At 48.3% G+C, this 25,335-nt stretch overlaps 1 protein-coding gene across 4 annotated transcripts in view; it reads left to right on the top strand.

Annotated features, from left to right (window-relative positions):
• LOC142575598 (uncharacterized) overlaps positions 1–25,335 on the top strand; it is a 311,632-nt gene that overhangs the window by 214,848 nt on the left and 71,449 nt on the right. For all 4 annotated transcript variants that reach the window (XM_075685082.1, XM_075685080.1, XM_075685083.1 and 1 more), the window contains exons 3-6: positions 1,524–1,866; positions 10,709–11,171; positions 17,251–17,459; positions 18,924–19,154. In XM_075685082.1, coding sequence (XP_075541197.1) covers positions 1,524–1,866; positions 10,709–11,171; positions 17,251–17,459; positions 18,924–19,154 — 1,246 coding nt within the window. The remainder of the gene's footprint in view (positions 1–1,523; positions 1,867–10,708; positions 11,172–17,250; positions 17,460–18,923; positions 19,155–25,335) is intronic.

Genomic DNA, 25,335 nt, shown 5'->3' with positions numbered 1-25,335 from the left:
GGAGGCTCCTATCTAAATACATGTAAAAGGAGAATTCGTTTTTCTCGGCAACCACTGCACCAAATTTGGCGAAGAGTGTTGCATTTAAAAAAAAATTTTTAGCCTAGTATCTGTTGTTCTCAAATTTTCGATTCAGGTCGTCAATATTTATAAAAAATTAGCAAAAATCGGAAATGTTTAAAAACGAAACTATCAAGTTTACAACTCTGTAATTCAGTAATGAGAAAGATAATACAATTCTGTGAATTGCATACAATAGTACATCTAAAGCCGACAAAATTGATATGTTACAGATGAATTTCAATAAATTTAGTAATATGGAAATACAGCTTTTGCAGAAGCCTTTTACGTAACGTAACGAATTCACGTAAGATATAAAATGACCTATCGAATTTGTCCGCTTTCAATGGTCTAATGGATGCCGTTGACAGAACCGCGATATCTGTTATTGATGCAGTGCTATGAATTTGTAAACATAGTACTTCTGTTTCTTTTTCGAACATCCGCATTTCTAAAGATTCTTTACCACAATTGAGGCCATAAATCGAAATTTCGCTTCCAACGGTCACTAGAATTGAACTTTCTCTCTCAAATGCAACAAATTTCATTTAAATCAGTCAAGAGGTTATCTCAGAAAAACGTTTTTGCATTTTACATGCATTGGGCTAAGGGCCCCAACCACATAAATCCTTTCACTTTATAATAAGGTACCTTCTCTCTCTCTCTCTCTCTCTCCGTCGCCGGCGTTCTGCCTTCCGCAGCTGGCACGAGCGTCGCGCACACTGTAGCGTTACGGCTGAGCTTTTTGCGTGCATGAACTGCTCTGAGCTGTACAGGCACTAAACGCCGAGCTTAACGTTGTCTAATATTTCACTGCGCGTTGGCTAACGGCTTACCGTCCGTCTCATCCCACGACGCGCAGTCGAGGTGCTACGCCTCCAGCGCAACCGTCGACGCTCCTCATGACCTCAGCGTTGTTACACGCGCCTGGTAACTAGTTGCCAGGGTACTGATCCCTCTGAGCCAAAGTCGTCTCACATGCTGCGTCGCACCAGCATGTCTCACTCGTGTATAGCTAAAATAGATTCCGAGGAGTCCGAGCGCAGTGCTAAGCCTTGCTATCGCTGTGAATGCTTCACCCTTTGGACGATATGGGCACATTTTCTTGCAATAACGTATTTTTCCCCTCCTAGAAAAAGGGTGAGCTTCAGTCAGCGACAAGGGAGGAATAAACTCCATCCACGAAACAGCAATGCCAACGGCCTTAGCGCCTACGGGCTTGAAAACGTAGTTCCCTGTACTGACGCCGATCCAGTTCGCCCGCGCCGTCAGGTCGCGGAAATGAGCGAATATGACCGGTGCGACCGATTTGACGTTGCAGTTTACGTTGTCGCTGGCTGAAATGTCTCACTTAGGCAAGCGCTGTAGCCTTTCAACGTCGCCCTCCTTAGTCGATGCTTTTTTTGTCGCCGATTATCGCCGATCGTCGTGCGATTTCCACGCGTGTGTGTTTGTTTGTGCAGGTGGGCGGTGGTGCGGCCAACGGGCTGCCGGCGGCGGGCCTGGTGCCCGGCGTGGTGCCGTCCGGTCCTGTCCTGGACCACAGCGCCCAGAAGGACAGACGTCTGCTTGCGCAGCAAGGGTCGCTGGGCAAGCGCCGCAAGCCGTCCAGGGGAAGTCTTCACGCGTTCCTATCGGCCCTGCACCGCTGGGCGCCCGGCGACAGCGGCGAGGCTACGTCGGAAGCAGCGACCGCAGTAACCGCCGCCGACGAGGGGGTGTCTGCACCATTGCCCTCTGCACGCAGCGCACCGTCCGGAAGGCCGTCGGCTCGCAGTAGCCCGCCTCCCTTGACCACAGATATAGGTGAGCCATTAATTGCGTTTACCTGTGTGTTAACCACGTCAATGTCTTAGTCGGGGGGGATTTGAGTAAACTAGAGGATCGACTTTTTTTTTTTACAACGAAGATGTTAGCCTCTAGTTGGTCGTGACTTTTCGTCGGCTCGTGCTCACCCATAAACAGTACCGCCACCAAGCGGCCGCGGCTACTCAGACAGACCTCAAACTGCAACTGAAAAAGGACTTTGTTTCTCAGTTTCCGCGTAAGGGAATTATCTTTTCTCGTATACTTTCATCGCAATCAGAGGCTATCATACCTGCAGCTTCTGTGTAAATCGCAATCTAACAATTTTCGGGCGGAATTTATTTGGAAAAATTCAGTTAGTTCAGTAAGGAATTTGGGCTTGACGGAGGGCCTACAAGAATGAGAAGGCACGCTGCACTTCCCCACACACACGTACGTCCGTGCGTGCGTGACGTACGTGTGCACAAAATGTACCCGACTGTGATGCGTGGGCTCTCTGCCCGTTGTATCTGTCGCAAAGTGTGTGATACGACCATGATCAACATGATGGCAAGCACTGACGACGATTTATTGGCATCCCCTTTGCAACTGGGTGATGACGAATAATCAAATAGCTTGATTGAGGCACTCACCCATGCTATACATGCTGTTCATTCTAGTATTTTGTATATATCTCTTTGGTCGTTTCTTTCTCTACCACTACATAGGCCTGTAACAGATCTGGTCATGTCAATCTCTTCCTTGCGTTTTTTTCGCCAACATTCTTAACGTCTCTTGCTGACCGGTTGATGCTAAGCACTTCTGGAAGGTATACGTTACCTACGGGTGTCACTGGGTGAATCCCTTCGCATTCCATTAGGATGCGCTGAGTGGTCTCCGGATTTTCACTGCAGCATACACATGCCTCATCCAGTCGCGAATACATGCTCCGGTATATTTTTGCGCATAGGCAACCAGCTCGAGCCTCAAATAGCAAGGCACTACTCTGTGTGTTATGGTACAGATATTCTCTTATAATTTATTTCTTCATATTCTTGTAAATCTCCATGGCCTTCTTTTCATTCTTTGCGTCCAATTCACTATCTGTTTCTCTCCCTTTCTTTCCGGTGACTCCTGCTTGTCTATTTACACTTTCAATTATCCTGTACTTGGTTGCAAACTTCCTTAATCTCTTCCTCCATTCTGTGCCCAAACTTTTGAAGTACAGATACTTGAGCACTTTAGCCACACATTTATTTTTATCAAGGTTCTTCAGTCTTTCTTCGAGACTAAGTTTGCTCAGCGCTTCTCTGACGTCAATCAAGGCGCATCCCATGTCACCCCGCATTGCCTCGTTTGCGGTTTTGCCGTGGGCTCCCAAAGCCAACCAGCCTGCCGATATTTGGTTAACTTCCAGCCCCGACAAGATATCGAATTTTAAGCACAGAATGGCATTTTCGAACGTTAGCGCTGGCAGCATCCCTCCTATCGAGATTCCTTGTGCCACCTCCCATTCCTTGCGGCCCCAAATTGCCCTATGTTTCATTATTGCTGCATTGCGCTTCCCCTTCATTTTCGTATTAGCTTGGTGGGTGCTCGAGTAAGTCTTTGCTTCGTTTATGTATACACCGAGGTATTTATATTGCTTGGCTATGGATCTGACTTGCTGTTGAAATGACGCCACGTAATTACTCGTCTCTTCATTAGAGATCACAATTTTCAATTTTTCTACGCCAAACTCAAGGCCTAGATTTGTCGCTGCTTTGCCACAGATACTCGCAAGTGAATGTAAATCTGTTTTATTGTCCCTTAGTAGCACGACGTCGCCCGCATAGATCAGTCCGAAGACTTTCTCTTGCGCCATTTGTCCATTACGCATGTAGGAGAAGTCAAACCCTAATTCCCTGTTTTCCAGTCGTCTTTCTATGCCATTAACGTAAAGCGTGAACAACAACGGAGACAGAGCACATGCTTGCTTCAGTCCTTGGTGTATTTCCACCAGTTTATTAAATTTTCTCCCTTCCCATACAATTTGCACTCGGTTGTCTCTATGTATCTCGCTCAGCAGCTGCACGAAATCGTCATCTATGCCTTCGTGCTTAAGAATATACCATCACTATCCCCTGTCTACGTTGTCGTAGGCTCCCTTACTGTCCAGAACCTTACGACCATCTAGTGGTCGCGGCCACTCAGGCATACCTCAAACGGCAGCTGTAAAATTGGGCGTATGGACTGACGCCATTAGACGGAGGCGTGTGGATTGGCGTCAGTCGGCGCAACACAATGGCAAGTGGTGGGAGCCCTTTCAAGGAGTAGTAGCCTAACAACGGATCTCAGTGTCCTAGCGGCTGCGCTCTGGGTAGGCCACGTATATGTAGGTCTTCCGCTGAGGGGAAAAAAGAACGTCAGTACGACCAGCAGCAGCATGCTGCCTAACTTGAGGAACTTTGGGCTCGACGGGCCAAGCGTCTAACGTCGTCTAACCTTATTTTTGGTGGTAGTACTTTTCTAACGTTGGAAACAGCTTCGCTGCACATCCACTTTCACCGGGTGGAATGGAGGCAGATTTTTTTTAAAGGAGGAAAAGCCATGGGAGCCTCACCTCAAACTTTATGAGCCCGAAAAACTACACAGCGCGTGAAGACAACGGACTTCAGTGTCCATTTTAATAAGACAGACTGGCTACAGGTAGGTAGTCGGCGGGAATTCAGCTTTTATTGTGTAAGTCGAGACCCGTAAACCTTCGAGGCCAACTGTACCATTTTTATTGCGATAGCGACTACATGGACATTTCAAGCGAACATTCGCCGTCGTTGTCGCCGTTGGCGTCGGCGTCGCCGTGGTGCTCCGCGTATATTTAGGTGTGTGTATGCTATATGCTTATCCATGATGTATACTGCTACAAACTTCAATTGCTAAAGTGCTTCACCCCAGGTCTTACGTTCTTGACTATATTATTCCTCAGACGGGAAGCTCGTCTGGTTGACTTCCCTGCCTTTCCTCTCCTTGTTTGATCTCTCCGTTACTCAGAATTTTGAGAATGGCAGCTCACAAACAAATGTCATGAAACATAACTTTCACAGCCCATGCCTTTATCTTAAATACTCGCAGGCTATTAAACAGTAAAAGTACGAAACAATATCAGCGCTCAAACCTGAAAGGGGTGTAATTTTATTGGCACGGCTATTCACGGCCAGCGTAATGGCGCTTGCGCGATGTCATTACAGGCCCTACGTGGCGTGTTAAAGCTTCTAAGAGTACCAGCAACATTATCGCATCCGCGTGTGTCGCGTCCGCATCGGTCGGCCCTGCGTGTAGTTAGAATACTGTCCGAGAAGTTCATACGCAACGCTACACCTTGCTGTGACAGGCAGTGACTCGCCCTTCGGGCAAAACTACCAGTTTTTCCTTAATTCACGTATCAACAAGATATGACGCACTGAGCCTTTTGTCCATGATACCTTCGGTATTTATGCCATCTTTCTGATGTATTTCCGAAGAATGAAAAGGAGTTGATCAGATTGTGTAGTTTCTACACGTCTGCGAGCTCACGCCTTGACCAGACAGTAAAGCCGCGTATCGACACTATAATTGTCAGTGGCGCTTGGCGACACGTTTTGAGTGTAGGGTGCTAGGCTAGCCTACACGTCTCTGCATTCCGATATGGGCCCATAGTAGGCAGTCTCTGCGCCACCACACAGCTTTCCTCTACTGTGGCCGCCCTCTTTCGGCGGTACGGCAAAATACCAGAACAATAGGGTCCAACGAGGGATCTTCTTTGCTCGACTATGCCAAAGAACTCAAACACAACTTTCCGCCACTGGTGGAGGATAACCAATTCTGTTTGCATAACGCTGCAGTGCGTTGCGCCCATTACGTAGAACATAGAAGTCACGTGATGAATGGTACCTACATGGCACTCTGACCTCTCAGCAGAGCCCGCATGCGACACACACACAAACACACAAGAAAAAAAAACTATAAAAGCGATCATGTGCAGGTTGAGCTGCGGTACCGCCCAGTAGCTGGCCAGCATTGTAAATGACAGGCCATATAGCTTGACAGTTACTGTGAATCGTAATGTGTTGCGCGCTCCGTGTGACTAATAACTCGCGACTCTGAAAGCTATAGCCCGTAAGCGGGAGTGTGGGCCTCGCATACGGCGCACACTACGGAGGGCTCAGCGCTGCGGTTCAGGACGCGCGTTTTGGCAATGTTTGGTGCTTCCTGTCCACAGCGCTTCTGTGCTGTCTCATGCTTTCGTCTGGGCTGCGAAAGGAAATTTTGTTACCTGCCTGAATGTAGCGTTGAGCGACAAAGAGTGTGGCTGGGTGCTAAGTTTACCGTTCATAAATTTATGAGCGTTAATTACTCCACCTTGCTGGTTCCCGCGTTTAGTTCGTCTTTCATGCGGCTACCGCTGAACGACTCTGCATTTTGCGCATGCAGAGCAATGTACAACGAGGAACGCATACCAGTGCGGTATTTGTAAACAAAGGCGCATCCAGGGTAGCATAATGGCGGAACTGGTGAGGGAGCGGAGGGAGGCTCATCGTAACTTGTGGAAATCTAATAATCGGATGGGTGTTGTCGCTCACTAAACGCGCAGTGTTGTCGTCAGTGCAAAATAGAGGTTGCGGGAAAACCATCAGGGTTTACCATCAGGATCCAGCAGTTCTTTGAGCTAGACTCGCAAAGCGGCTCGGACAGGCGATTCATTTCACGGACGATCGTGGCAGCCGCAGCAAATCGTCCCGCCGAGCATATGCCGTGACCTCCGGAGTCCGCGCGATCAGGGTGATTGGGTGGCGGCCTGATTAACGTCGCGCTCGTCCTCGGAGGAAACCATCGAGCCGACCCGTCGGCTGAATCGAGCTTAAAGCGCACACGTAATGCGAGCGCCTTGATAGCGCCTGCGTGCGTATAGTGTAATTGTCCACTCTTGGATCGACCACACGCGCGGAATAGCGAACGAGAAGGTGGCAGAAATGTGCGCGTCGTTGTCCAACGACCGAGACGCGCATCCCGCAAAGCGCACACTGGCAGGTCAGGCTCGCACAGCCGTCGTGGACGCGGCTGACCAGGAAGGGAGTGCGATGGGATGGAGTGCTCGCATGCTGTGTGACCACGGCCAGAGCGCATTAGCGAGATGCGTCAACTTCCACGCTTCCGAGTCACCGCCCGAGGCGACTCCGGAATTCGGTTTCTCTCGCCGGGCATAGAAACATTGTAAAGAAAGCAGAGAGAAAGCCAGGTTCTCTCTCTCTCTCTCTCTCTCTCTCAACATCGAGCTTTCCAGTTTAGCGTGTGGCGGGGGAATATCGGTCATCGGCTGTGGCCCGGCGGTATTCGTGGCAGCCGGAAGCGGCTGGATCAGCGGTGGGAACAAGTTTCACCGGGGCGCCTGCTAGCCTCAAGCCGATGACTCTAGTAATTTCTTTTCGATGCCCTCCTCCGTCCTTTATGTTCCTGCCTTCTTGGTTGCCAATATATACCTGCCAGGAGCGATTTAGTCTTTCTTTTTTTCTGCACCGATTCACGTGGCTTTCGTTGTATCCGTTCAGAATGCGAACGCAAGCCGCACGCTTCGCGTCCTGGAAATAGAATGCCGCCACCGCAGCCATATCTTGATGCCACGCTCCAGTAGGCATCGCCGCATCGCCTTGCTCTTCTTTTCGCATTACGCGTACGCCGCACGCCAATAATGGAAGCAGCCGACCGAAAGTCCCGCTACAGGATGTGCGATTGTGTAGGACTCAGGTATTCACGGATTGGCTGAATGATGGGGTTACGGTTGTCAATGGAACAAGGGGGATACGAAGGACATCCTTGTGGAAAGCTCTGAAAAAGAAATTCCCCTATTTAGTAGTTCATTAACATTCATAGATATGCGTATACAGTGACGCTCTGCTTCCAGCCTCCGGCGGGGTGCGGCTGCTGCAACCGGGACTCGAACCGACTACCTCGTGCTGAACAGGAGAGCGCGCTAGCTAACGGGCCACCACGACGGCGGTGTTTCGTGCACGTAAAGATCGGGACTAACGCTGCAGTTCTTGTAGCAAACTAATGCACGGTTTCGCTGCTAGTCTTCGAGTAGGAGCACAGTCGCGCTCACGGCTTCACGCTTCCAGAACTGCCGTAACTTAGAGCCACTACCTCCTACTATGAACGTGTGTTCATGTTACCGATATATGTCAGCGCTGGTGATTTCCTTGTCACGGTAAGACTCGATGTACGAAAAAACTTCGTAGTGGAAGACGCGGGAAGAATTTGGGACTACCTTGGAGCGGATGTCCGGGACTCTATAGTCCTGAGAAGCACTAAGCCCTTTTGACAAACAGGTGTAGAAAATGAACACTGTATGTTTATTATTGACCGATACCCCCATCGGCAATGAGGCTTGTAAGCCAATGAATCTTCCTGCCTCCAAACGTCGCTACAACCTGTTGCAACTTTGGACTTGTCGTCTAGACCTCTACAGCAGCACTATAAAGATAGCGTAAGGCTGCAGCATGATTAGCCCTGCTACGATACTAAGTTAGTTACAGTATGTGCAACGTAGTCTGATTATCACTTTTACAGCGCGCTTATCTTTGGTAGCCTGGCTCAGTTCTTCATCTTATAGCATTGCTAGAGAACTACTGCCTCCTTCACGACCCTACAATTAACCCTACAATTAACGTCGCACCTGACCAAGGCGGCGGTCAGACCTGCGATGTGGCAGAGGGTGCTAAAAATATCTGGATTCGTACAGGCCGCCACTGGAAACTGAACCTAGCAACGTTCAACACACGCAGCCTTTCGAGTGAAGCTAGCTTAACAGGGCTCTTTGAGGAATTATCAGGCATTTCGTTTTCTTGCAGCTTTTAGGCCAGTAGTCCAGCCAGGATATCTTCTGGTAAATAAAGGAAATTGACTTGAATTGAATTGAATATTATTGGCCTCAGTGAGGTTAGAAGAACTGGCGAGGCTTATACAATGTTGACTAACGCCCACGTCCTCTGCTACAGATGATTTCCAGATAATAAACAATAAGGGGTAGGATTTCTAGTCCATAAGGACACAGCGGGCAACGCTTATGAATTCTACAGCATTAATGAAAGGGTAGCAGTAGTCGTAATAAAACTGAATAGGAGGTACAGAATAAAGATAGTACAAGTCGACGCTCCAACCTCCAGTCACGATGACGAAGAAATAGAGCATTTTTATGAAGATGCTAAACTAGCGATGAGAAAAGTGCAACCTTAGTGTACTGTAGCCATGGGCGACTTCACTGTAAAAGTGGGGGGAAAAGCAGGCTGGCGAACAAGCAGTTGCCAATTACGGCGTCGATTCTAGGAACTCTAGAGGAGGGATGTTGGTATAATTCACGGAAAGGAATCAATTCCTAATAACAATTTCCTTATTCAGGAAGCGCGGCAACAGAAAGTGGACCTGGAAAAGCCTTAATGAAGAAACAACAAATGAAATATATTTCATACTCTCTGCCGATCCAAGCATAGTCTAGGTGGTAGAAGTGTAACTTAGGGTAAAGTGCTGTGATAATAGGTTAGTGAGGTGTACAATTTCCGTAAATATGAAGAGAGAAAGAGTAAAAGTAGTCAAGAAGGAACAGGCCAACCTAGACGCAGTCAGGGTAAAAGCAGACCAGTTCAGGCTGTGCTTGTAAACAAATATGCAGCTTTAGAACAGAGAAATGGAGATGACATGGAGGTTATGAATAAAACAGCAACTAGGCCGGTTTCAGAAGCGCCAATTGAAGTGGGAGGTGAGGCGTCAAGGCAAACAGTAAGTAAGCTCCTCCAAGTAACAAAGGACCTACTTAAAAAACGACAAAGCACGAAAGTGTCCAACTCAGCAGATCAGATAGAATTCGCAGAACTGTCAAAACTGGTCAGCATGGAGAAAGTAAGGGATATTCGAAATTAAAACATGAGAAAAGCTCGGGAAGCTGTAAAAAAATGGATGCAGCATGAAATCAGTGAGAAGCAAACTTGGCATAGAACAAGCCAAGATGTATGCACTGAACGATAAGCAGGTTAACATCATCAGCAATTCCGAAGATATAGTAAAGGTTGCGGAAGCATCTTATACTTACATTTTCAGTACCCAGAGCAGCCACGCTACCTTCATTCCAAGTAGTAGTAAACAGGATACAGAGGCTCCTTGTATAACCAGCGATGAAGTTAGAAGGGCTTCGCAACACATGACCCGGCGAAAAGCGGCAGGAAAATATGCGATGAAAGCGGATTTAATCAAAAATGGAGGAGATATCATGCTTTAAAAGCTTGCAGCCCTTTATAAGCAATGCCTTACGACTTCAAGTGTGCCAGAAACTGGAAGAATACCAATATTATACTAATACATAAGAAGGGAGACGTTAAAGAATTGAGAAAAATATAGGCCATTAGCTTGCTTTCATTATTGTATAAAATATTCACCAAGACAGAGATAATTTTTATTGGAATCAGGACAACACTTGACTTCACTCAACCAAGAGAACAGGCTGGCTTCAGGTTGATGTATGTATGTATGTATGTATGTATGTATGTATGTATGTATGTATGTATGTATGTATGTATGTATGTATGTATGTATGTATGTATGTATGTATGTATGTATGTATGTATGTATGTATGTATGTATGTATGTATGTATGTATGTATGTATGTATGTATGTATGTATGTATGTATGTATGTATGTATGTATGTATGTATGTATGTATGTATGTACGTACGTACGTATGTATGTATGTATGTATGTGTGTGTGTGTGTGTGTGTGTGTGTGTGAATACATGCACGCATAGGTGCGTATAACGTCCGCAGACTTTCTCACTATGCGCCCTCGCCTCCTTGCCGCAGATAACGTCAACGAAGCAGATAACAAACCGAAGCCTTATCGAACGAACCAGCAACCAACCGAGATCAACAACAACAAAAACATCACCAACAAGAACAGCGTCCAAGGCGAGACCAACAAGTCCAGCGTCCGGTTCATCGCGGACTCGGAGCGCCCGGCGTCCGCCGGGGCTCACTTGGAGGCGTCCAAGAAGTCCGAGGTGGTCCGCCCAGGCGTCGGCGGGACCATCTTGGGACACCGGCGGCAGTCGAGTCTCGACTCGGGCTGCAGTCTTGACATGTCCTCGTCCTCGTCGTCTTCAGGCAAGGGTTCACCAGACCCCGTAGCGCCGACGCTCACGCCGCCGCCGGAGTTCGCCGACACGCCCATCATGGAGAGGAGGCGTCGGTCGAGGAGGAGGCACACCTCCGGTGCCTCGGCCACGGGTGCTGCTCCCGGAACCACAACGGGGTCGCCGGGTGTCGGGTGAGTAAACGAGACAGAGAGCCCGGACAAATGAAAATGATCACTGCTCACCCGCTCGCTTCGCTTGCATATTGTCGCTCATGAAAGACCTAAGCACGCACAGAAGGATGGACGGGCGAAATCAACTCGGGAATAGAACTTGATACCTCTAGACACGAATGTTTAAGAATACTGTTAAAAAACTTGCCTGACTAGATATACCTTATGTAACCAGGGTACGCTACAACTCATTTTCTGCGATAATAAGCAGGCTCTTTCCTTTGGTCAAATGCAGAGAGCTGACTTAGTATTTTCCTTTCATGTCCCTTAAACTTTCTTCACGCCTTGATAATGGTACACATTCGCGCTGTCCAGGTATTCGATTCACACGTAATTACGAATAGGCCGACTAGGCAGATAATAACGCTTGACCTCACTTCCATGCTTTCCATCATTCGCTGCTATATGCGTTCCGCGCGTTTGCGTCACTTTCAAACTTCCCGTGCGAGTTTTGCAGGAACAACTAAGGCGCTTTTTAATCATGACGTGAACCACCTGTAACAGGCGCAATTGTGGGACGACTTGAGCTCTTGAACCTACGTGACGAGAATTGCCGTAACCATTACACCGACACAAATTTCCTGGGTCAAAACGACTGCGAACGTGCCGTGCATATGGCGGCAGTTTTGAACGGCACTGACAGATGCGATTTGCTTGCGGAGAGGCGCACGGACTATACGCGGATGCGGAGACCGTGCTGCGAATGTAGAAGAGAAGCAATTCATCACAGCTCTCTTTAGACGCTGTTTTAATGGCCCGAATTACACATGGTGGCACAGAGGTTATCAAGGAAAGTGCGCAGGGAAGAATGCAGAATGTTCGTATACTCGGGCTTTCTTGTTTCTTACGTCACTGTCTAACACTGAGGTTTGACATGAAGGAGGATTAGAGATTGTAATTCTCCTGGGAGTGAGAACGAAGGGATTGAAATACATTTTGCCTATACTTTGATTAGCATAATATAACTTGATATAGTGCAAAGAGTAGTGCTGTTCTTACACAGCACGTGCCTGCGGGTCTTTGTCGAGGCTTCCTTCCCCAAGAAAATCTTCTGCTACGTCACGTCATCTTCCCTAACTGCACTGAAAAGCCCCACAGAAAGAGACGCATGCAGCGGATTATTATGACGTGCGCTTAACGCACTTTATTTATGTATTACAATGTTAATACGACGGCTTCCCACGAGATATTTTCATTATGGAAAAGAAACGAAGCAGCGCGTCGTCGTGCTCATGCTTGAAACAATAAGGTGTCGCTTTCTTGCTCCTCTAAACTGCGAAGGTTTGGGCGAGCAAAATTTAAGTGTCTGAAAAGCAAACTCTTCGCGAGCAGGAGAATAGGTGTTGGGCGTAAGGAAGGGAGGCTACTAAGCCTGAACCAACACCGCCTTGACTATATGCAAGGCCCCCTGCAGAGCGCCTTGACGTCACACCAGTCGGGTGGGCTGTGGAAGGCTCGTCGGCGCCTCTCTTTACTGCGTCTGAACGCTAAAGCACCTTTGACCGAGAACGCTATAGGCTACCATTTTTCTTTTCACCTCCAACGCATGAAAAAGAAAAAAAAGGAAAAAGGCCCGTTTATGCCGCACAACTGCCGCTGCTTCACCCTGCTATGCACGTACTAACCGCACGCAGGAAAATTGATATCGCAGTGATGCTGGGAAAAGCTGTACTTAACGAACAACTTAATGAGACCCAAATCAGCTCAAAGGAAGGAAATAGTTATAGTACGTTCACTGTAAACGGAAATAACTCCGAGGTGGGAGTATAACGCTTGTCCTCTAGCGAGCCCCCGGTTCGGAGTTTATTATGCTCCGTATGATCGGAGTAGAATTTTTACTCCGTGCGAGCGGAATTTTTGCACGGAATTACGGGAGTTTTTTCTGTCTTTTCTTAATTTTTTGCTTTGCAATGGACGGAGTTTTTTCGAGGTGCAACGGGAGTATAAAAAGAGGCATCGCGTGAGTTTGCGCGAACATCTTTACATACAGAGGCTGCGGGTCAAATTTCGAAATATGCACACGTAACCGCGTCATATTCGACGAAACAAGTCAATGAAAGCACATATATCATGACATACGCAAACATTTCAGAAACGCCCAATGCAAAAATTTGAAAGACATCCCACGTACACGCGCTCAAGAGGCAACGGTGCCAGTATATATAGCCACGATACTGTGTGCCTCGAAACCGCATAAGGAGCAGCTGTGCTGTTTTCAGAATTACGACTCACATGCTCGTTCATACGAGATCTGCCTCTCTGAAATTAACAGAATACCTTAATCAGCACAAAACTGTTAATCCAGAATAGTGAGAGAAAAAAAGTTAACAGCGTAATTTTCCAAAATTATCATGCTATTCTGTGAGTGCGGAAGCGACTTCGCACACCGCCGGCGTTCGCGGCCAAAAAGTAGTGCGTTAGTTACAGTAAGCAAGAAAAATGTAAGTGCGTGTGCTTCATAGCAAAATCAAATTTTTGCGATATAATGGTAGCATAGCAAGAAATTATTACGTGTGAGCATGACCCGCAGCAGCCGACGCACACCGAAAAATGCGCAGTCATACATTTTATACACCGCACTACTTGCTCTGCGTCCAAGCAATCTCGTCTCGGTTGTGAAAAGGAGCTACATCGCTGATCTGTCGAGTGAATCCTTAAACTCGGAGCCAGCAGGCATGCGTTTAAATCAGTGTCTCGGTTAGAGCACAATGTTAATGCAATGTCGGAAGCAACGACTTGACCAAAATCTATATGCGCGATAACAATTCGATTCACATCGCTCAATAAGAAGCTTTATTTACAGTACGCATACTTATGTCCTACCGTTTTTCTTCGGGCGAGAATATCCGTTCACAGATACATAAAAACAGTTGCTTGCACTCCGGTCTTTCTCACTGGCAACACAGCACCGCAACGAACTTGGGGTACGCCATTCATATGCGACTAGCACGGACGTCGTCGCTCGAACAGTGGCTACTGTTCCCGTTGCTGCGCGGTCCTTTCAAACGTTACACCGGACGTTGGCAGCATGTACCCAAAAGGACATAAAAGTCGTATTTCACGTAGTGAAGAACACAAGCCAGGGCCACGCAGCACGAAAACACAGTCAGAACCTCAGCCGACATCACGAGCCAGTGAGCAGCTTCGAGGTATACCTAAGCCTTTTTCCGCACTTGAAAACGTTGCTCTTGCATTCATCGTTGTTAGCAAAGTGATCAGAGCTAACGTACTTGAAGCTGAGATACACTGAGCTTCACGCATGCCTATAACACTTTCTGGAAGCAAATACGCGAAACAAATTGACGAAACGCTGTCACGGAACGACACTTCACAGATGTAAACAAACCGTCAGCCATGAGCACTGCCGACTCCGCCGAACGCGCCCGGTCGCTGCCGAGGCGCACAGCCTCATGGGAAGCGCCACGTGACCAACCTGCTTCGGCGGAGGGGAGTTTTCTAAAACTCCCTGTCGGAGTTGCACGGGAGAACAAGATTTTGAAGCGGAGTAAAATCGTGTGATGTCGCCCTAATACTCCCGCAGCTAGCCAGCGGAGTGAAACGAGGGAATGGCGCTGTTTTGCTCCCATACATCGTAGTAAATATTTGAAGAGGGGAGGTTTTAGGGCACATCCCCTCTTGAAAACTCCCAGGTGGGTTTATTTTCGTTTACAGTGTTCAATAAACTCAGTGCGATTCCATAGCTCTATATGGAGTTGAGAACTACGGAAACGGCGTTAGCAGTTTGTGAAAGACTATTTAGCGAACGGGTGCACTGAATGAACCCTTGGAAACTGAGTTTTCAAGCAAATAATTTATTTCAGCACACGAGAGATGCACAGTAGATGCGGCATCAGCCAAAAATAAACCTCCAGCAATGACCTAAAAATTAGCCAAAGGCATACAGATGTATTCAAGAATGACCGTTCTTATTTCGAAAACCCTGCTGCACGTAGGCAAGAAGCAAATAAATAATTGACTATCATGTGAGCAGAAAATACACGTGCATAAAATTACGTACACTGTTTTTGTAAACAGACAATGTTCGGAAGTGGTACAAACATAACATTAAGCAAGCAGCGCATGGCCGTTACACGTGTGGTGCATCTTGACATATTAAAATGCTTAGGGAGGACAATAGGGAAGAGCGGAAATGCAAGAAGAGCTATTTTATTCACGTGTCGCTAAGCACACAAGAATATGCAATGCCGTTAAATACAATATAAGTATGTATCAGGTCATTACATACTGCACCCAGGTGCACACTTTAGCTACCAACAGTTTGAAGCTTACGCTTTCGTTTCATTGCGGGCATTTTGCCATTGGCCGTTTTCCTGGAGTTATTCAAAGTACAGTGTTGGCTGCGGCACTGGAAGCATGACGTCTTGTGGAAGGTTGCCGCGATCAACAGACGCCGAGGTGCCCAAAGTAATCGAAGACACTGCCCACAAGGGCAAGAAGGGCCTCCTTTTTCTGCTAGGAAAGCGAGAAAGCTTGGTGGCGAGCTGCTCAACGTGCTATGCTTACGTAAAGCTCGCCCAGCATAAAAGGCGGCATTCACGGCTACTGCCTTGGGAAACTTTAGCGCACGCCTTGTCATGTTTGAGATCAACGCGTTCTCGCCAACATCCAGATCCGTGTTTTGTAACCACGAGGTTTTCTCTGCACGACGTGCACGTCCACTTTTCTTTTCTTTAAAGCTGTAAACGTGGACAGTAACTCGCTAATTTATGTTATTGCAGGCATCCTTGATGCTGTCTTTCGGCCGGCAAGAGTGGCGAGAGAGCGGTGCTCCGCCCAGCTGCGTCCGCGCGTAGCCCGTCTCGTGTGCCCATTTCACTGGCGTGGCGTGGGAGAAAAGGCACTGCGGGAGCTTCGCAAAATAGCCTAGGGGGCGTTGGCCGAGCCCCGGTTGGCTGAACTGCACTGGGGCAGTGGTGGGGGAGGAAGGTGACAAGCAGATGAGATGGAGAGAAGAAAATTTCACTGCACGTGTACGCATGCCGCGCCAGAGGATTCATTGTCAATGGCGAGCGGTCGCAACAAGCCGGGTGGATCTTTGAAAGCGCAGTAGCGCTTATGCGGCTTCGCGCATCGCGGATGCACGTAGTCACGGTCCCAGGGCCCAGTTTCTCAACGAAACAAATGTCCTCTATTAGCCTCAAGGCTGCGGGAGTGGCAGTAGACCGTAAATATTTATGATCGCTTAGCACAATCAAGGAAGGACAGAAGGGCACAGGGGGAGCACCATAGGAGTGACAAGTTGCGACATGGCGCTCCTCTAGTCTCTTTACTCCCTTCCTTGTTTGCACTAAGCGATCATAAATATTTATAGTCTACTGAGCAATATGAACTGACTCTTTCTGACTCAATCTTTATCACGTGTGTTACATAGGCCTAGATCCTCGAGCGCTCCTGTCACAACCACTGCCGCAGAGGTGCTTTGTGACATGTGACATGTGCTCCAGTCATGTGTTTTGTGACAAGCACATGACTGGATAAAGCCAAAACAATCACGTACCTTGGCACGTGGCTTTTGGCGAGCTCGAGTATCTTTCTTGTTTTTTTTTTAATTGACACGCGAATGTTTTTTTCTCGGGGCTTTGTAACGTGAGGGCATCAAGTCGCCTCACAGGGTCTGTAGACAACGGTTTGTCGCTGGTCCTGACACTTCACATCAGCTGTGAGGATAAATGTCCTCGACGCGAATCTCTACGACATATGCCTCATCGGTTAGATATTGTCGATGGTAGCGTGCTTCTTTTTTTGCATTCTGTATTGGGCAACGTGTTAGCTGGTGGGACAAAATCAACAATCGAAACTTGACATGACAATCAAAATCTTTATGATTTTGATTGTTATGTTTCAGCAACCGCGCAGCAATGGGATAACGTAGTGTTTTGTGCCCGTTATAAGTACGAGGTGCCGAAAGAGGTAACGCTAAGCGCAGGTTAGCGTTCGGTTTACTACTCTACACATGAGGGAAAGACAAGGAAAGACCGAGACGTTCATTAAGCTGTTTTCTTCTACCGCTTCGACGCAGAACGTACAGCGCCGCACCCAAGGTACCGGACTCCATTCCGCGCATACCGCGCTCCAAGGAGAACAGTGCGAGCACCGCACCGCAACCGTCGTCACCGGAGATCCACATCAATTTCCGGATCCTACCCAGGGCCAAGGCTCGCGGCGCCGCCAACGCCTCGGGCCCGGCGTCGGTGTTTCGGTCCGAAAGCTGCCGTCCTTTTAGCCAGAGTGAGTGTCCAACGGAAAGAACGATGCTTCGGGCAACGCGGATTTTTTACTATTCGCTCCGATTGGCGTTTACGTCCAGAAAGTGTACATTTAGGCTGTGAGAGACGTCGTAGTGAATTGAACCCTCCTTGGCACTTTTACCTTCCCGGGAAACTTCAAAGTGTGCCGTTATCTCAACACGTGGGTGGGCACGCCAGTCCTCTATTTTAGCACTGCTGCCACCGCACTACTGGAATTGACGCATCGGGGTGTCTCCGTTAGAAGCTTCGCGTGCTTTCAAAATCTGGCTGCCAAATGGTAACCATAAGCATCACGTAGGGTCCTGAAGCCGAGCCCCGAAAGGTTGGCAAATTTCTTGCTCTAGTCAAATGTGCCTTGCTTTTTTACACGTGACCGCACTAAGGATCCACCTTGCTGCAAAAGTATAGTTCGCAAAAGTGCAGCGTGCTCGTGGTTTTGTTGCCGAAGCACGTCTATTTTTTTTTATCATTGTCGGTTGGCTACCATGCACGTCAGCCAGAGCTGGACGTGGCGAAGTGCGGTGACGCGTATGCACTAGTTCAGGCGCCAAATGTTCGCAAATTCAGTGAAGGGACACTCATCATTCAATACCTCGGTATGCTACAGGGCGCATAATGAACGCCGGCAAATGGCCGGGGAACATGTCCACTAATAACCGGTATTAGCCCCGTATAGTTTTGACAGAACAGAAATGTATCAGGATTCAGTGACATTGGGGATTTCTTCCCTCTAAACAATTTTTCCACTCCACCACACTTTCGAGAGCGCATTACTTGGCAGACTTTCCGTGCTCTAAGCGTACGTGCGAACAAACACAGCGTGAGAGAAGAAATGGCGTTCAGGTCACAAGCCGAAGTGTGAAACAGGGTACCGAGCAGTGTCTCGGCAACCTGTGTGTTATATTTTGGGTAGAGTAGGATTATGCTGTGTTCACCAAGTTGTACACGCGGAGTGAAGACGGCGCTTTTATAAGATACAACCAGCTGCGTGACTGCGGTCAATCTGCAATACCTTTGACGACAACACCCCATCCGGCAACCCGCTATCCCCTGATCATAACAGCATTTAATGCGCAGCTTGTTACTAAATGTGTCAACACGAATGCTTCGACGTGCTGATCGCGTGATGGCAACTTAAAAAAAGACATCAAATGCAAGCGTAGAGCATCTTGCCGACTCATTCTAAAAGAATGAGGTGGCTTGTGACCATGAACCGGCAGTCTCTCGAACGCTGCGTCTATACGTGTACCGTAAAACTTTGCTTCGATATGGTACGCTAATACAAGCGCACAAGCGTGTATAGTTTCATTTTATCCAGTGTCAAGTCCTGAAATTGCAGCCTTCAATTACAGACTGCTACTGGTGACTTCGTCCCTTCGCCAGCGCTTTCGTGCGCTCTCTCTTCGATACCTCGATTTGACGCCGCTTCGACGTCGTCTCGCAGGTGCTGACGGCGGCGCGTCCCCGCCGGCTTTCAAGTGCATGTCCTGGGACCGGCACCTGCTGTCCTCTCCGTCAGACCGCTACCTAGATGACTCCGAGAGGCGCTGCCGGTCGCTCTCTCGTCCCGGTCGACTTCCGTTCTCCATTAACGGGGAGACCAGCAAGAAGGATCCCGAGTGGCTTGAGATAGCGCGGCGCCGCCAGGCCACGGGAGTCGACTGGGATAACCTCGGTAGGATTTAGCTAGTAGTGGGCACTGCCATCGTCAGTTTCGCCCGAAGGACGAAGCAGTGGCAGCAATATCAATGTTTACGCCCGTGGTTCTCAAGCGAGCCTCGACTCGATGCTGAGCTCCACCAAGTTGAGCCGCCCCTCGACTGGGGATGGCACTAAGCTTCTTGATAATTGCCGTGGAGCGTCAACTAAGTGCAGTGACTACTTCTGTCCCGTGGAGGCGCTGTCAGCTACTTTGTTTAGCCGAAGGAGAGGGCTAAGTGGAGGCGCGCTCTATAGTGTATAGCGCACGAAGTCCTGTGACGGCCGTGATCTACGCTGCCAAATGCACTCGGCGTTTCGGATATTCCGCACGCCGTTTTGTGCTGTCACGCCACATGCGCCGCAATGAGCGAGACAGCACGACAACGGCGACGGCGCGAACGCGCTTCGAACATCCGTGCAGTTCCTATCGCAATAAAGCGCTCTGTACGTCCTAACGCAACAAAACAAAATGTCAGCCGGTAGTCACCAGTGTCTGTAGACTGTCTTTTTTAATGCGAAATAACTATATGCCCGATTACGCGACAATTTGGTACAAATTATTGTACCCAAAATGACTAATGGGGCGAAGAGTGTAACAACACGTCAACAAAATACCCGGATTGAGGCCAAATTTCTCGGGAAGGTTGCTGTGAACAAGGGAAACTAATGGCTTTGAAAAGTCTTTGCCAAATATCGGCCTGAGAGACAATCAAAGCCGCACGTCCAATGCGCTAGACGAGCATGCTTCGCAGACGCCACGGCGGCTCCACGGCTCTGGTTGACTAAAGGTGTGTCTAGCGCGTGCGTCATTGCACACGTCACGTCGCAGCCATCTCGCTGAGCAAATGTGCGGCGTTCTGCTCGCGTGATTGGGCACGCCATGGCGCAGCCAATAGGGAGGGCGTGGCGTAACCTAATGAGTGCACAAAATGACGGTATAAAATAAGAAGGCCCAGTTTCACCCGAGAGGCAAAGCATCGATGGCGATTGCAAATTACTAGAAAGTTGGACGAAGTAAGTTTTATCGGCCGCATAAACTTTTAAACTTGTAAACATATTTAACAAGCATGCTATATCACGCGCGCACAAGCAATCATGAACACATCTCGCTCGATGACCGCAGAAATCCGCAGTTTAAGACGCTGGCGTGATCGAGGAAACGCTTGAGCAGCAGCGAGCGAATTGACCTTCGTGCTGCCTCTAGCTTCGAAGCGAACTAAGCTGCGAAAACAGCTCACGCAATGATATGAACATAGCGAAATAAATTCTATCAGCACTCGGCGCACTTTGTCCCCATCACAGATCGCTTTCAAGACAGGGCGCGCGCCACCGTGCCATACGCAGCAGCCGCAGGAAAGCGCGGGAAGGTACACTTTACCAAAGGGACTCTAATGCTTTCACATTCCCTCACGTAAAGTCTTAAGTAACTCTGCCGAAATTCCTTTTAATTTGTACTAGAAACTAACAATACCAGTTTCTCTCATGCGTACTTCAGAGGCATCGAAATAAAAGTCATGCTCGCAGTGTCGAACTGCACCTTAATGCATGCTTACTTTTCCCAAATTACTCAGATTCAGCTAAATGTCGAAAACAATTTGCATAGGTAACCAGGACAACAACGGAGGATATACAGAAAAGTATTTTCGTAGCCCTGCCTTTAAGATTGGCTCCACACAAACATTCCTGCGGAGGCTCGCGATCCAGCCTTCAATGTTTCTCCAGTTTCGAATGCTTAATACTACAGAGAGACAACATCGGAAACTTGCGGAGATCAGCACTATAAATAAAGGCTAAACCCCATGAGAGCGATATTGTGCGTGACGACGACGAGCGACGACACACGCCGTCGCGTGAACAGATCGCTCGGTCTTGTCGCTCGGTTCCGGAAGTCTAGAATTCGTCGCTCATCGCCCGGACGTGTCACGAGCGACTATAGTCAATAGCACGAAGCCGGAACTGGATGGATACATCACTCAAGTGATACCGATTGTCACACGGAACCAGTAAACGATTGAATTATTCTACCTGCAATGATATCAACCTACTACAAGACCTTCAGAAATATCTTATGCTGCTTTTCACACTTAAACACATCAGCTTAATTTAATAAAGCACGCGTAACGCCACTTACCACGCATATTTAACCCGCCGTGGTTGCTCAGTGGCTATGGTGTTGGGCTGCTGAGCACGAGGTCGCGGGATCGAATCCCGGCCACGGCGGCCGCATTTCGATGGGGGCGAAATGCGAAAACACCCGTGTGCTTAGATTTAGGTGCACGTTAAAGAACCCCAGGTGGTCAAAATTTCCGGAGTCCTCCACTACGGCGTGCCTCATAATCAGAAAGTGGTTTTGGCACGTAAAACCCCAAATATTATTATTATTATTATTACCACGCATATTTACTGCCCTCATACGGGCAAGACCGGGGCCACCTCGCTCGAAGTCTTTACTCGCATCGGGTAAACTTGTAGGCGACGAGCGAACGCGACAGCCATCTCCATCTCGTCGCTTGTCGCTATCGTGCTCAAGGTCGCTTGCATGGGGTTTATACAGAGAATGTAGCGCAGGAAGTGACTGGCATTAAATTGGCTGCATTTGCAACCTTGTTCCCTTCATATCAATAGTTCATTTAATGTTGCCGTTGCTTTGAGCGCTTGATGGTAGAGAGAGACAACATCGGACACTCTTATAGAGCTCAGCACCCGAAGTGACTGTCGCGCACCAAGTTACTGGCATTAAACTCACTTCCGGTTTCAGTGCTGGGCTCGCCCGTTTTTGCGCGCTATATAGTTGGTACGCGTTACGCTGGCTGCGCTGATCGGCGCGGCATTTAAAGACATTCAACGGGATTGGACACTCTCGTAGAGCCCAGCGGTCGAGCTGACTGTCGCGCACGAAGTGACTGGCATTAATACCTGAACCACACTTCCTAGTTCCAGTTTTTTGGCGCGTGCGTTTTCTAGCGCTAGTTGATACACGTTACACTGGCTGCGCTGTTCGTCGCGGCATTTGTGTCTGCTCCTACTGCTGAACCACGCACTGTCTTGTTCGTAAATCTTCTAAAGCGAAGCTTTTTTTTGCGTCTTCCTTCGACTTTCCACTGCTGCTGCTGTTTGCTGTGGTCGTGCACGCCGCTAACGCCGGCAGCGTCGGGACGCGGTTGAGACGCGGCCCATGTCGCAAAATCATAAAAATCATGCGCTGTGGGTGTTTTGTTTAACGACATTCGTTTATGGACTGTCATTCTCAACATCCCGAGGAACAACTTTGTAAAGAACGTAAGACAAGTTATGCGCCACGTGGTTGATTGGTTATTAGAATGATTATTCGCCTAGCGACGCCCGTGGTGGCATCGACGCCGGATTTTCTACGACACTGCGCCTTAACGCTGTTGCGTCAGTACGTTAGAGTTTTAGATTAGGGGACGCAAGAACTAGGGGCTAGAACTAGGGACAAGACCTAGGGGACAAGAACTAGGGACACGACCTAGGGGCTGCGGTACTGCGCATGCGCAGTACCGTAGCCCCTAGTTCTCGCGCACGCAAGCCGCTTGCGTTCCCAAATATAAAACTCTCTATTATTGAAGTGTGGCACAAAATTAAAGATGACCCGAGAAGCTCGTGTCAACATATATATATATACGCCGCGTCACATGTGCACAACTTTCTCTAGACGTCGTAAGTAGGCGTGACCCCCCGCAAATGCCGTGCACGAGCTGCTACACTCGTCTCCGCGCACATCTGTAACAGCGACGACAGTACAAGGAGGAGGGAAGATGTCAGAGAGGGAATAGAAAGAGAGAGAGGAGGGAGTTTTGTTAGCTACGACGCTATACAACCCGGGATGGCGCCGAGACGTGCAATTAGTGCCGACGAGGCGGGCGCGCGCACCAAACGTCGAGTGGAGCAAGAACAAGGGGCAGGCAAGATAACATTTCACATCCCGTCACGACTGTCATATGACGTCAATATATCACCGCCAAATAACGTCAATGAACGCTAACAGCAGGCAAAGCTCCGCTTACACGAGTGGACATAGTGCTTGGGATCACATAAAGATATATATATATATTTTTTTTTTTGCACAGCAAAGCTCTGCGACTAGGATCTGGAAAGAAGATGTTTCCGAGATGTTGACATGAACAGTGTGGCGGAGGAGTGAACGCTGGTGCCCAAACGCTAGTTTATGACGATGCGTGTTGAAACCTCGGTGTCTATGTATAAACTAAAGAAAAAATAAAGAAACGAATAAGAATGAAAACGAACAAAATATGAAAAAATAAAATATGATACTGCAAATAAAGTATAGATACAAGAAAAAGAATTAATTCAAGAAAAGAAAGACGAAACAAACAGCGAAGGTATTTGTGCCTTTATTCAATCACTATAGCATTACTACCATATATAAATTAATATAGCTATTGAGCGATACAGCTTCGCTGGTCTTTCATCTTCACATATTGAAAGGGCTGTGATTTTCTTGTTTTTCAGAGAAGCTGTTAGCCTGTAGATTGTCGGCATTTTTCGTGGTAATGCCCGTGGGCAAACATGTGGGCCAATCCCGGAAGTAGGGCAATGCCGGACCGACCCGCGGTGGAGGCGAAGCACGCTTCAAGCACTCAGCGAACCTAAGTAAAAAGAACATACATTCTTTGGAATCACGCATGCAACATACAAAATAGGATTCATTTGAATAAAGAAAGTCCACAAAAGAAGCAACCAAACCACATAAAAGTACTGTTCATAAAGGTCTACTATGGGCTTTCGAAAGCTACATGCACTGAGTTAGCACAGAAGACGCTATCCTCTCAGTCTGCTTGGTCCGAACCCATTCTGTTGTTGCCACTATATAACTATATATCGATTTCTTCCACCAGCTTCGACAGCTCAAATTTTATAGCGTGCATTGGCATTATATAATGTACCAACGGAGTCACTGTAATTTGTTTGTGCGAGCTCCTCTTACCCTTATCGCATTTGCATCTGTCGACAAGGATCACCGTGCTTACGTGCCACCCAATCAGGATTTTCTTTGTTTTAATCACGTGCTTGGGACAATCACAACGCTGGCGTGATGAAGAGCACCGACCGCGGGAAACACAAGCTTCCTGCTGCCTAATGCTTCACCGCGTCTCCAAAACTTGACGCTGCGCGACGGCCAATCATAGTCGTTGGGGAAGCATAGTGCACTATGCGCCATCACAGTGCGCAGGAACCAACCGGCCATTTCGGCTCGCCCTCCGCGCAGGCGCTCAGCCACGCGGACAGCGTGCGAAGCCACGGCTGGGCGGCAGGGGAAGACGCGCGCCCGCCTGAGCCCCCCCCCCCCTCCCCTCACTCCGCTCGCGCTTGATCACGTGGCTTCCAACACTGGGCGTGCGGAAAGACGGCGCGCATATCAAGCCACCATTCTTCTCGGCTAACCCTCGAACCAAGAGCGGTCGGGGCGCTATGTGAGCCTATCGCACTTTTTCTTTAGTGGGAACATCAAGCCGACGGCGAGGATATCGCCTGGAGTGTCCATATTATTGCTATCGAAATGAGGAGATCTCAAGGTTCCTCGCATAAAATTTCGACGAAAAGGACTTGCGACTGCAGGTTGTGCTATCTGCTACACACGGTGCCACTGACATACCTGCTGATCCTCATCAATCACTCCTTCAAGTGCACATTGACGAATTTTAGCTGACAAGGCTCATATAATGATACGCGCCTTGGCGAAGCTCCTACGTTTACTGTGGCGCGGTGTTGCGGTGCCTCCTGGGCGTTGGCGCATACGTTTGCGTCCTTTGTCCTATTTTAAGACGATTAGTTCTTTTTCTGTTTTTTCTTTTTTTTTTTTGCGAGGCCCGATGCATGATCCACAAGGGGCTTCAGACAACGTGACAGGATTGAGGGCTAACACTCAGTTTGACTCTGTGTCGAAGATATAACTTTGCATGCTAGGGGACCTTATGTGTAAACGAGTGGAAACCAACATAGGCGCATATGAAGGTGATGTCGCGTATTTTTTGTTGTTGTTGTTGCCGACAAACCGGGCAAGTAACTGTGCGAAGTGTCCATTGAACAAGCACGACCATAAACAACTAAAGTGGCATGCCAAACTGTCAACGCCAGGCAAACATCTTGCATCATAGCATGCAGTCTTGCTTCGA

This window comes from Dermacentor variabilis, chromosome 3 (genome assembly GCF_050947875.1).
Source record: "Dermacentor variabilis isolate Ectoservices chromosome 3, ASM5094787v1, whole genome shotgun sequence".
NCBI lineage: Eukaryota > Metazoa > Arthropoda > Arachnida > Ixodida > Ixodidae > Dermacentor > Dermacentor variabilis.
Note: the sequence above shows the minus strand (reverse complement) of the source record. Positions and strands in the feature narration are given on the sequence as shown.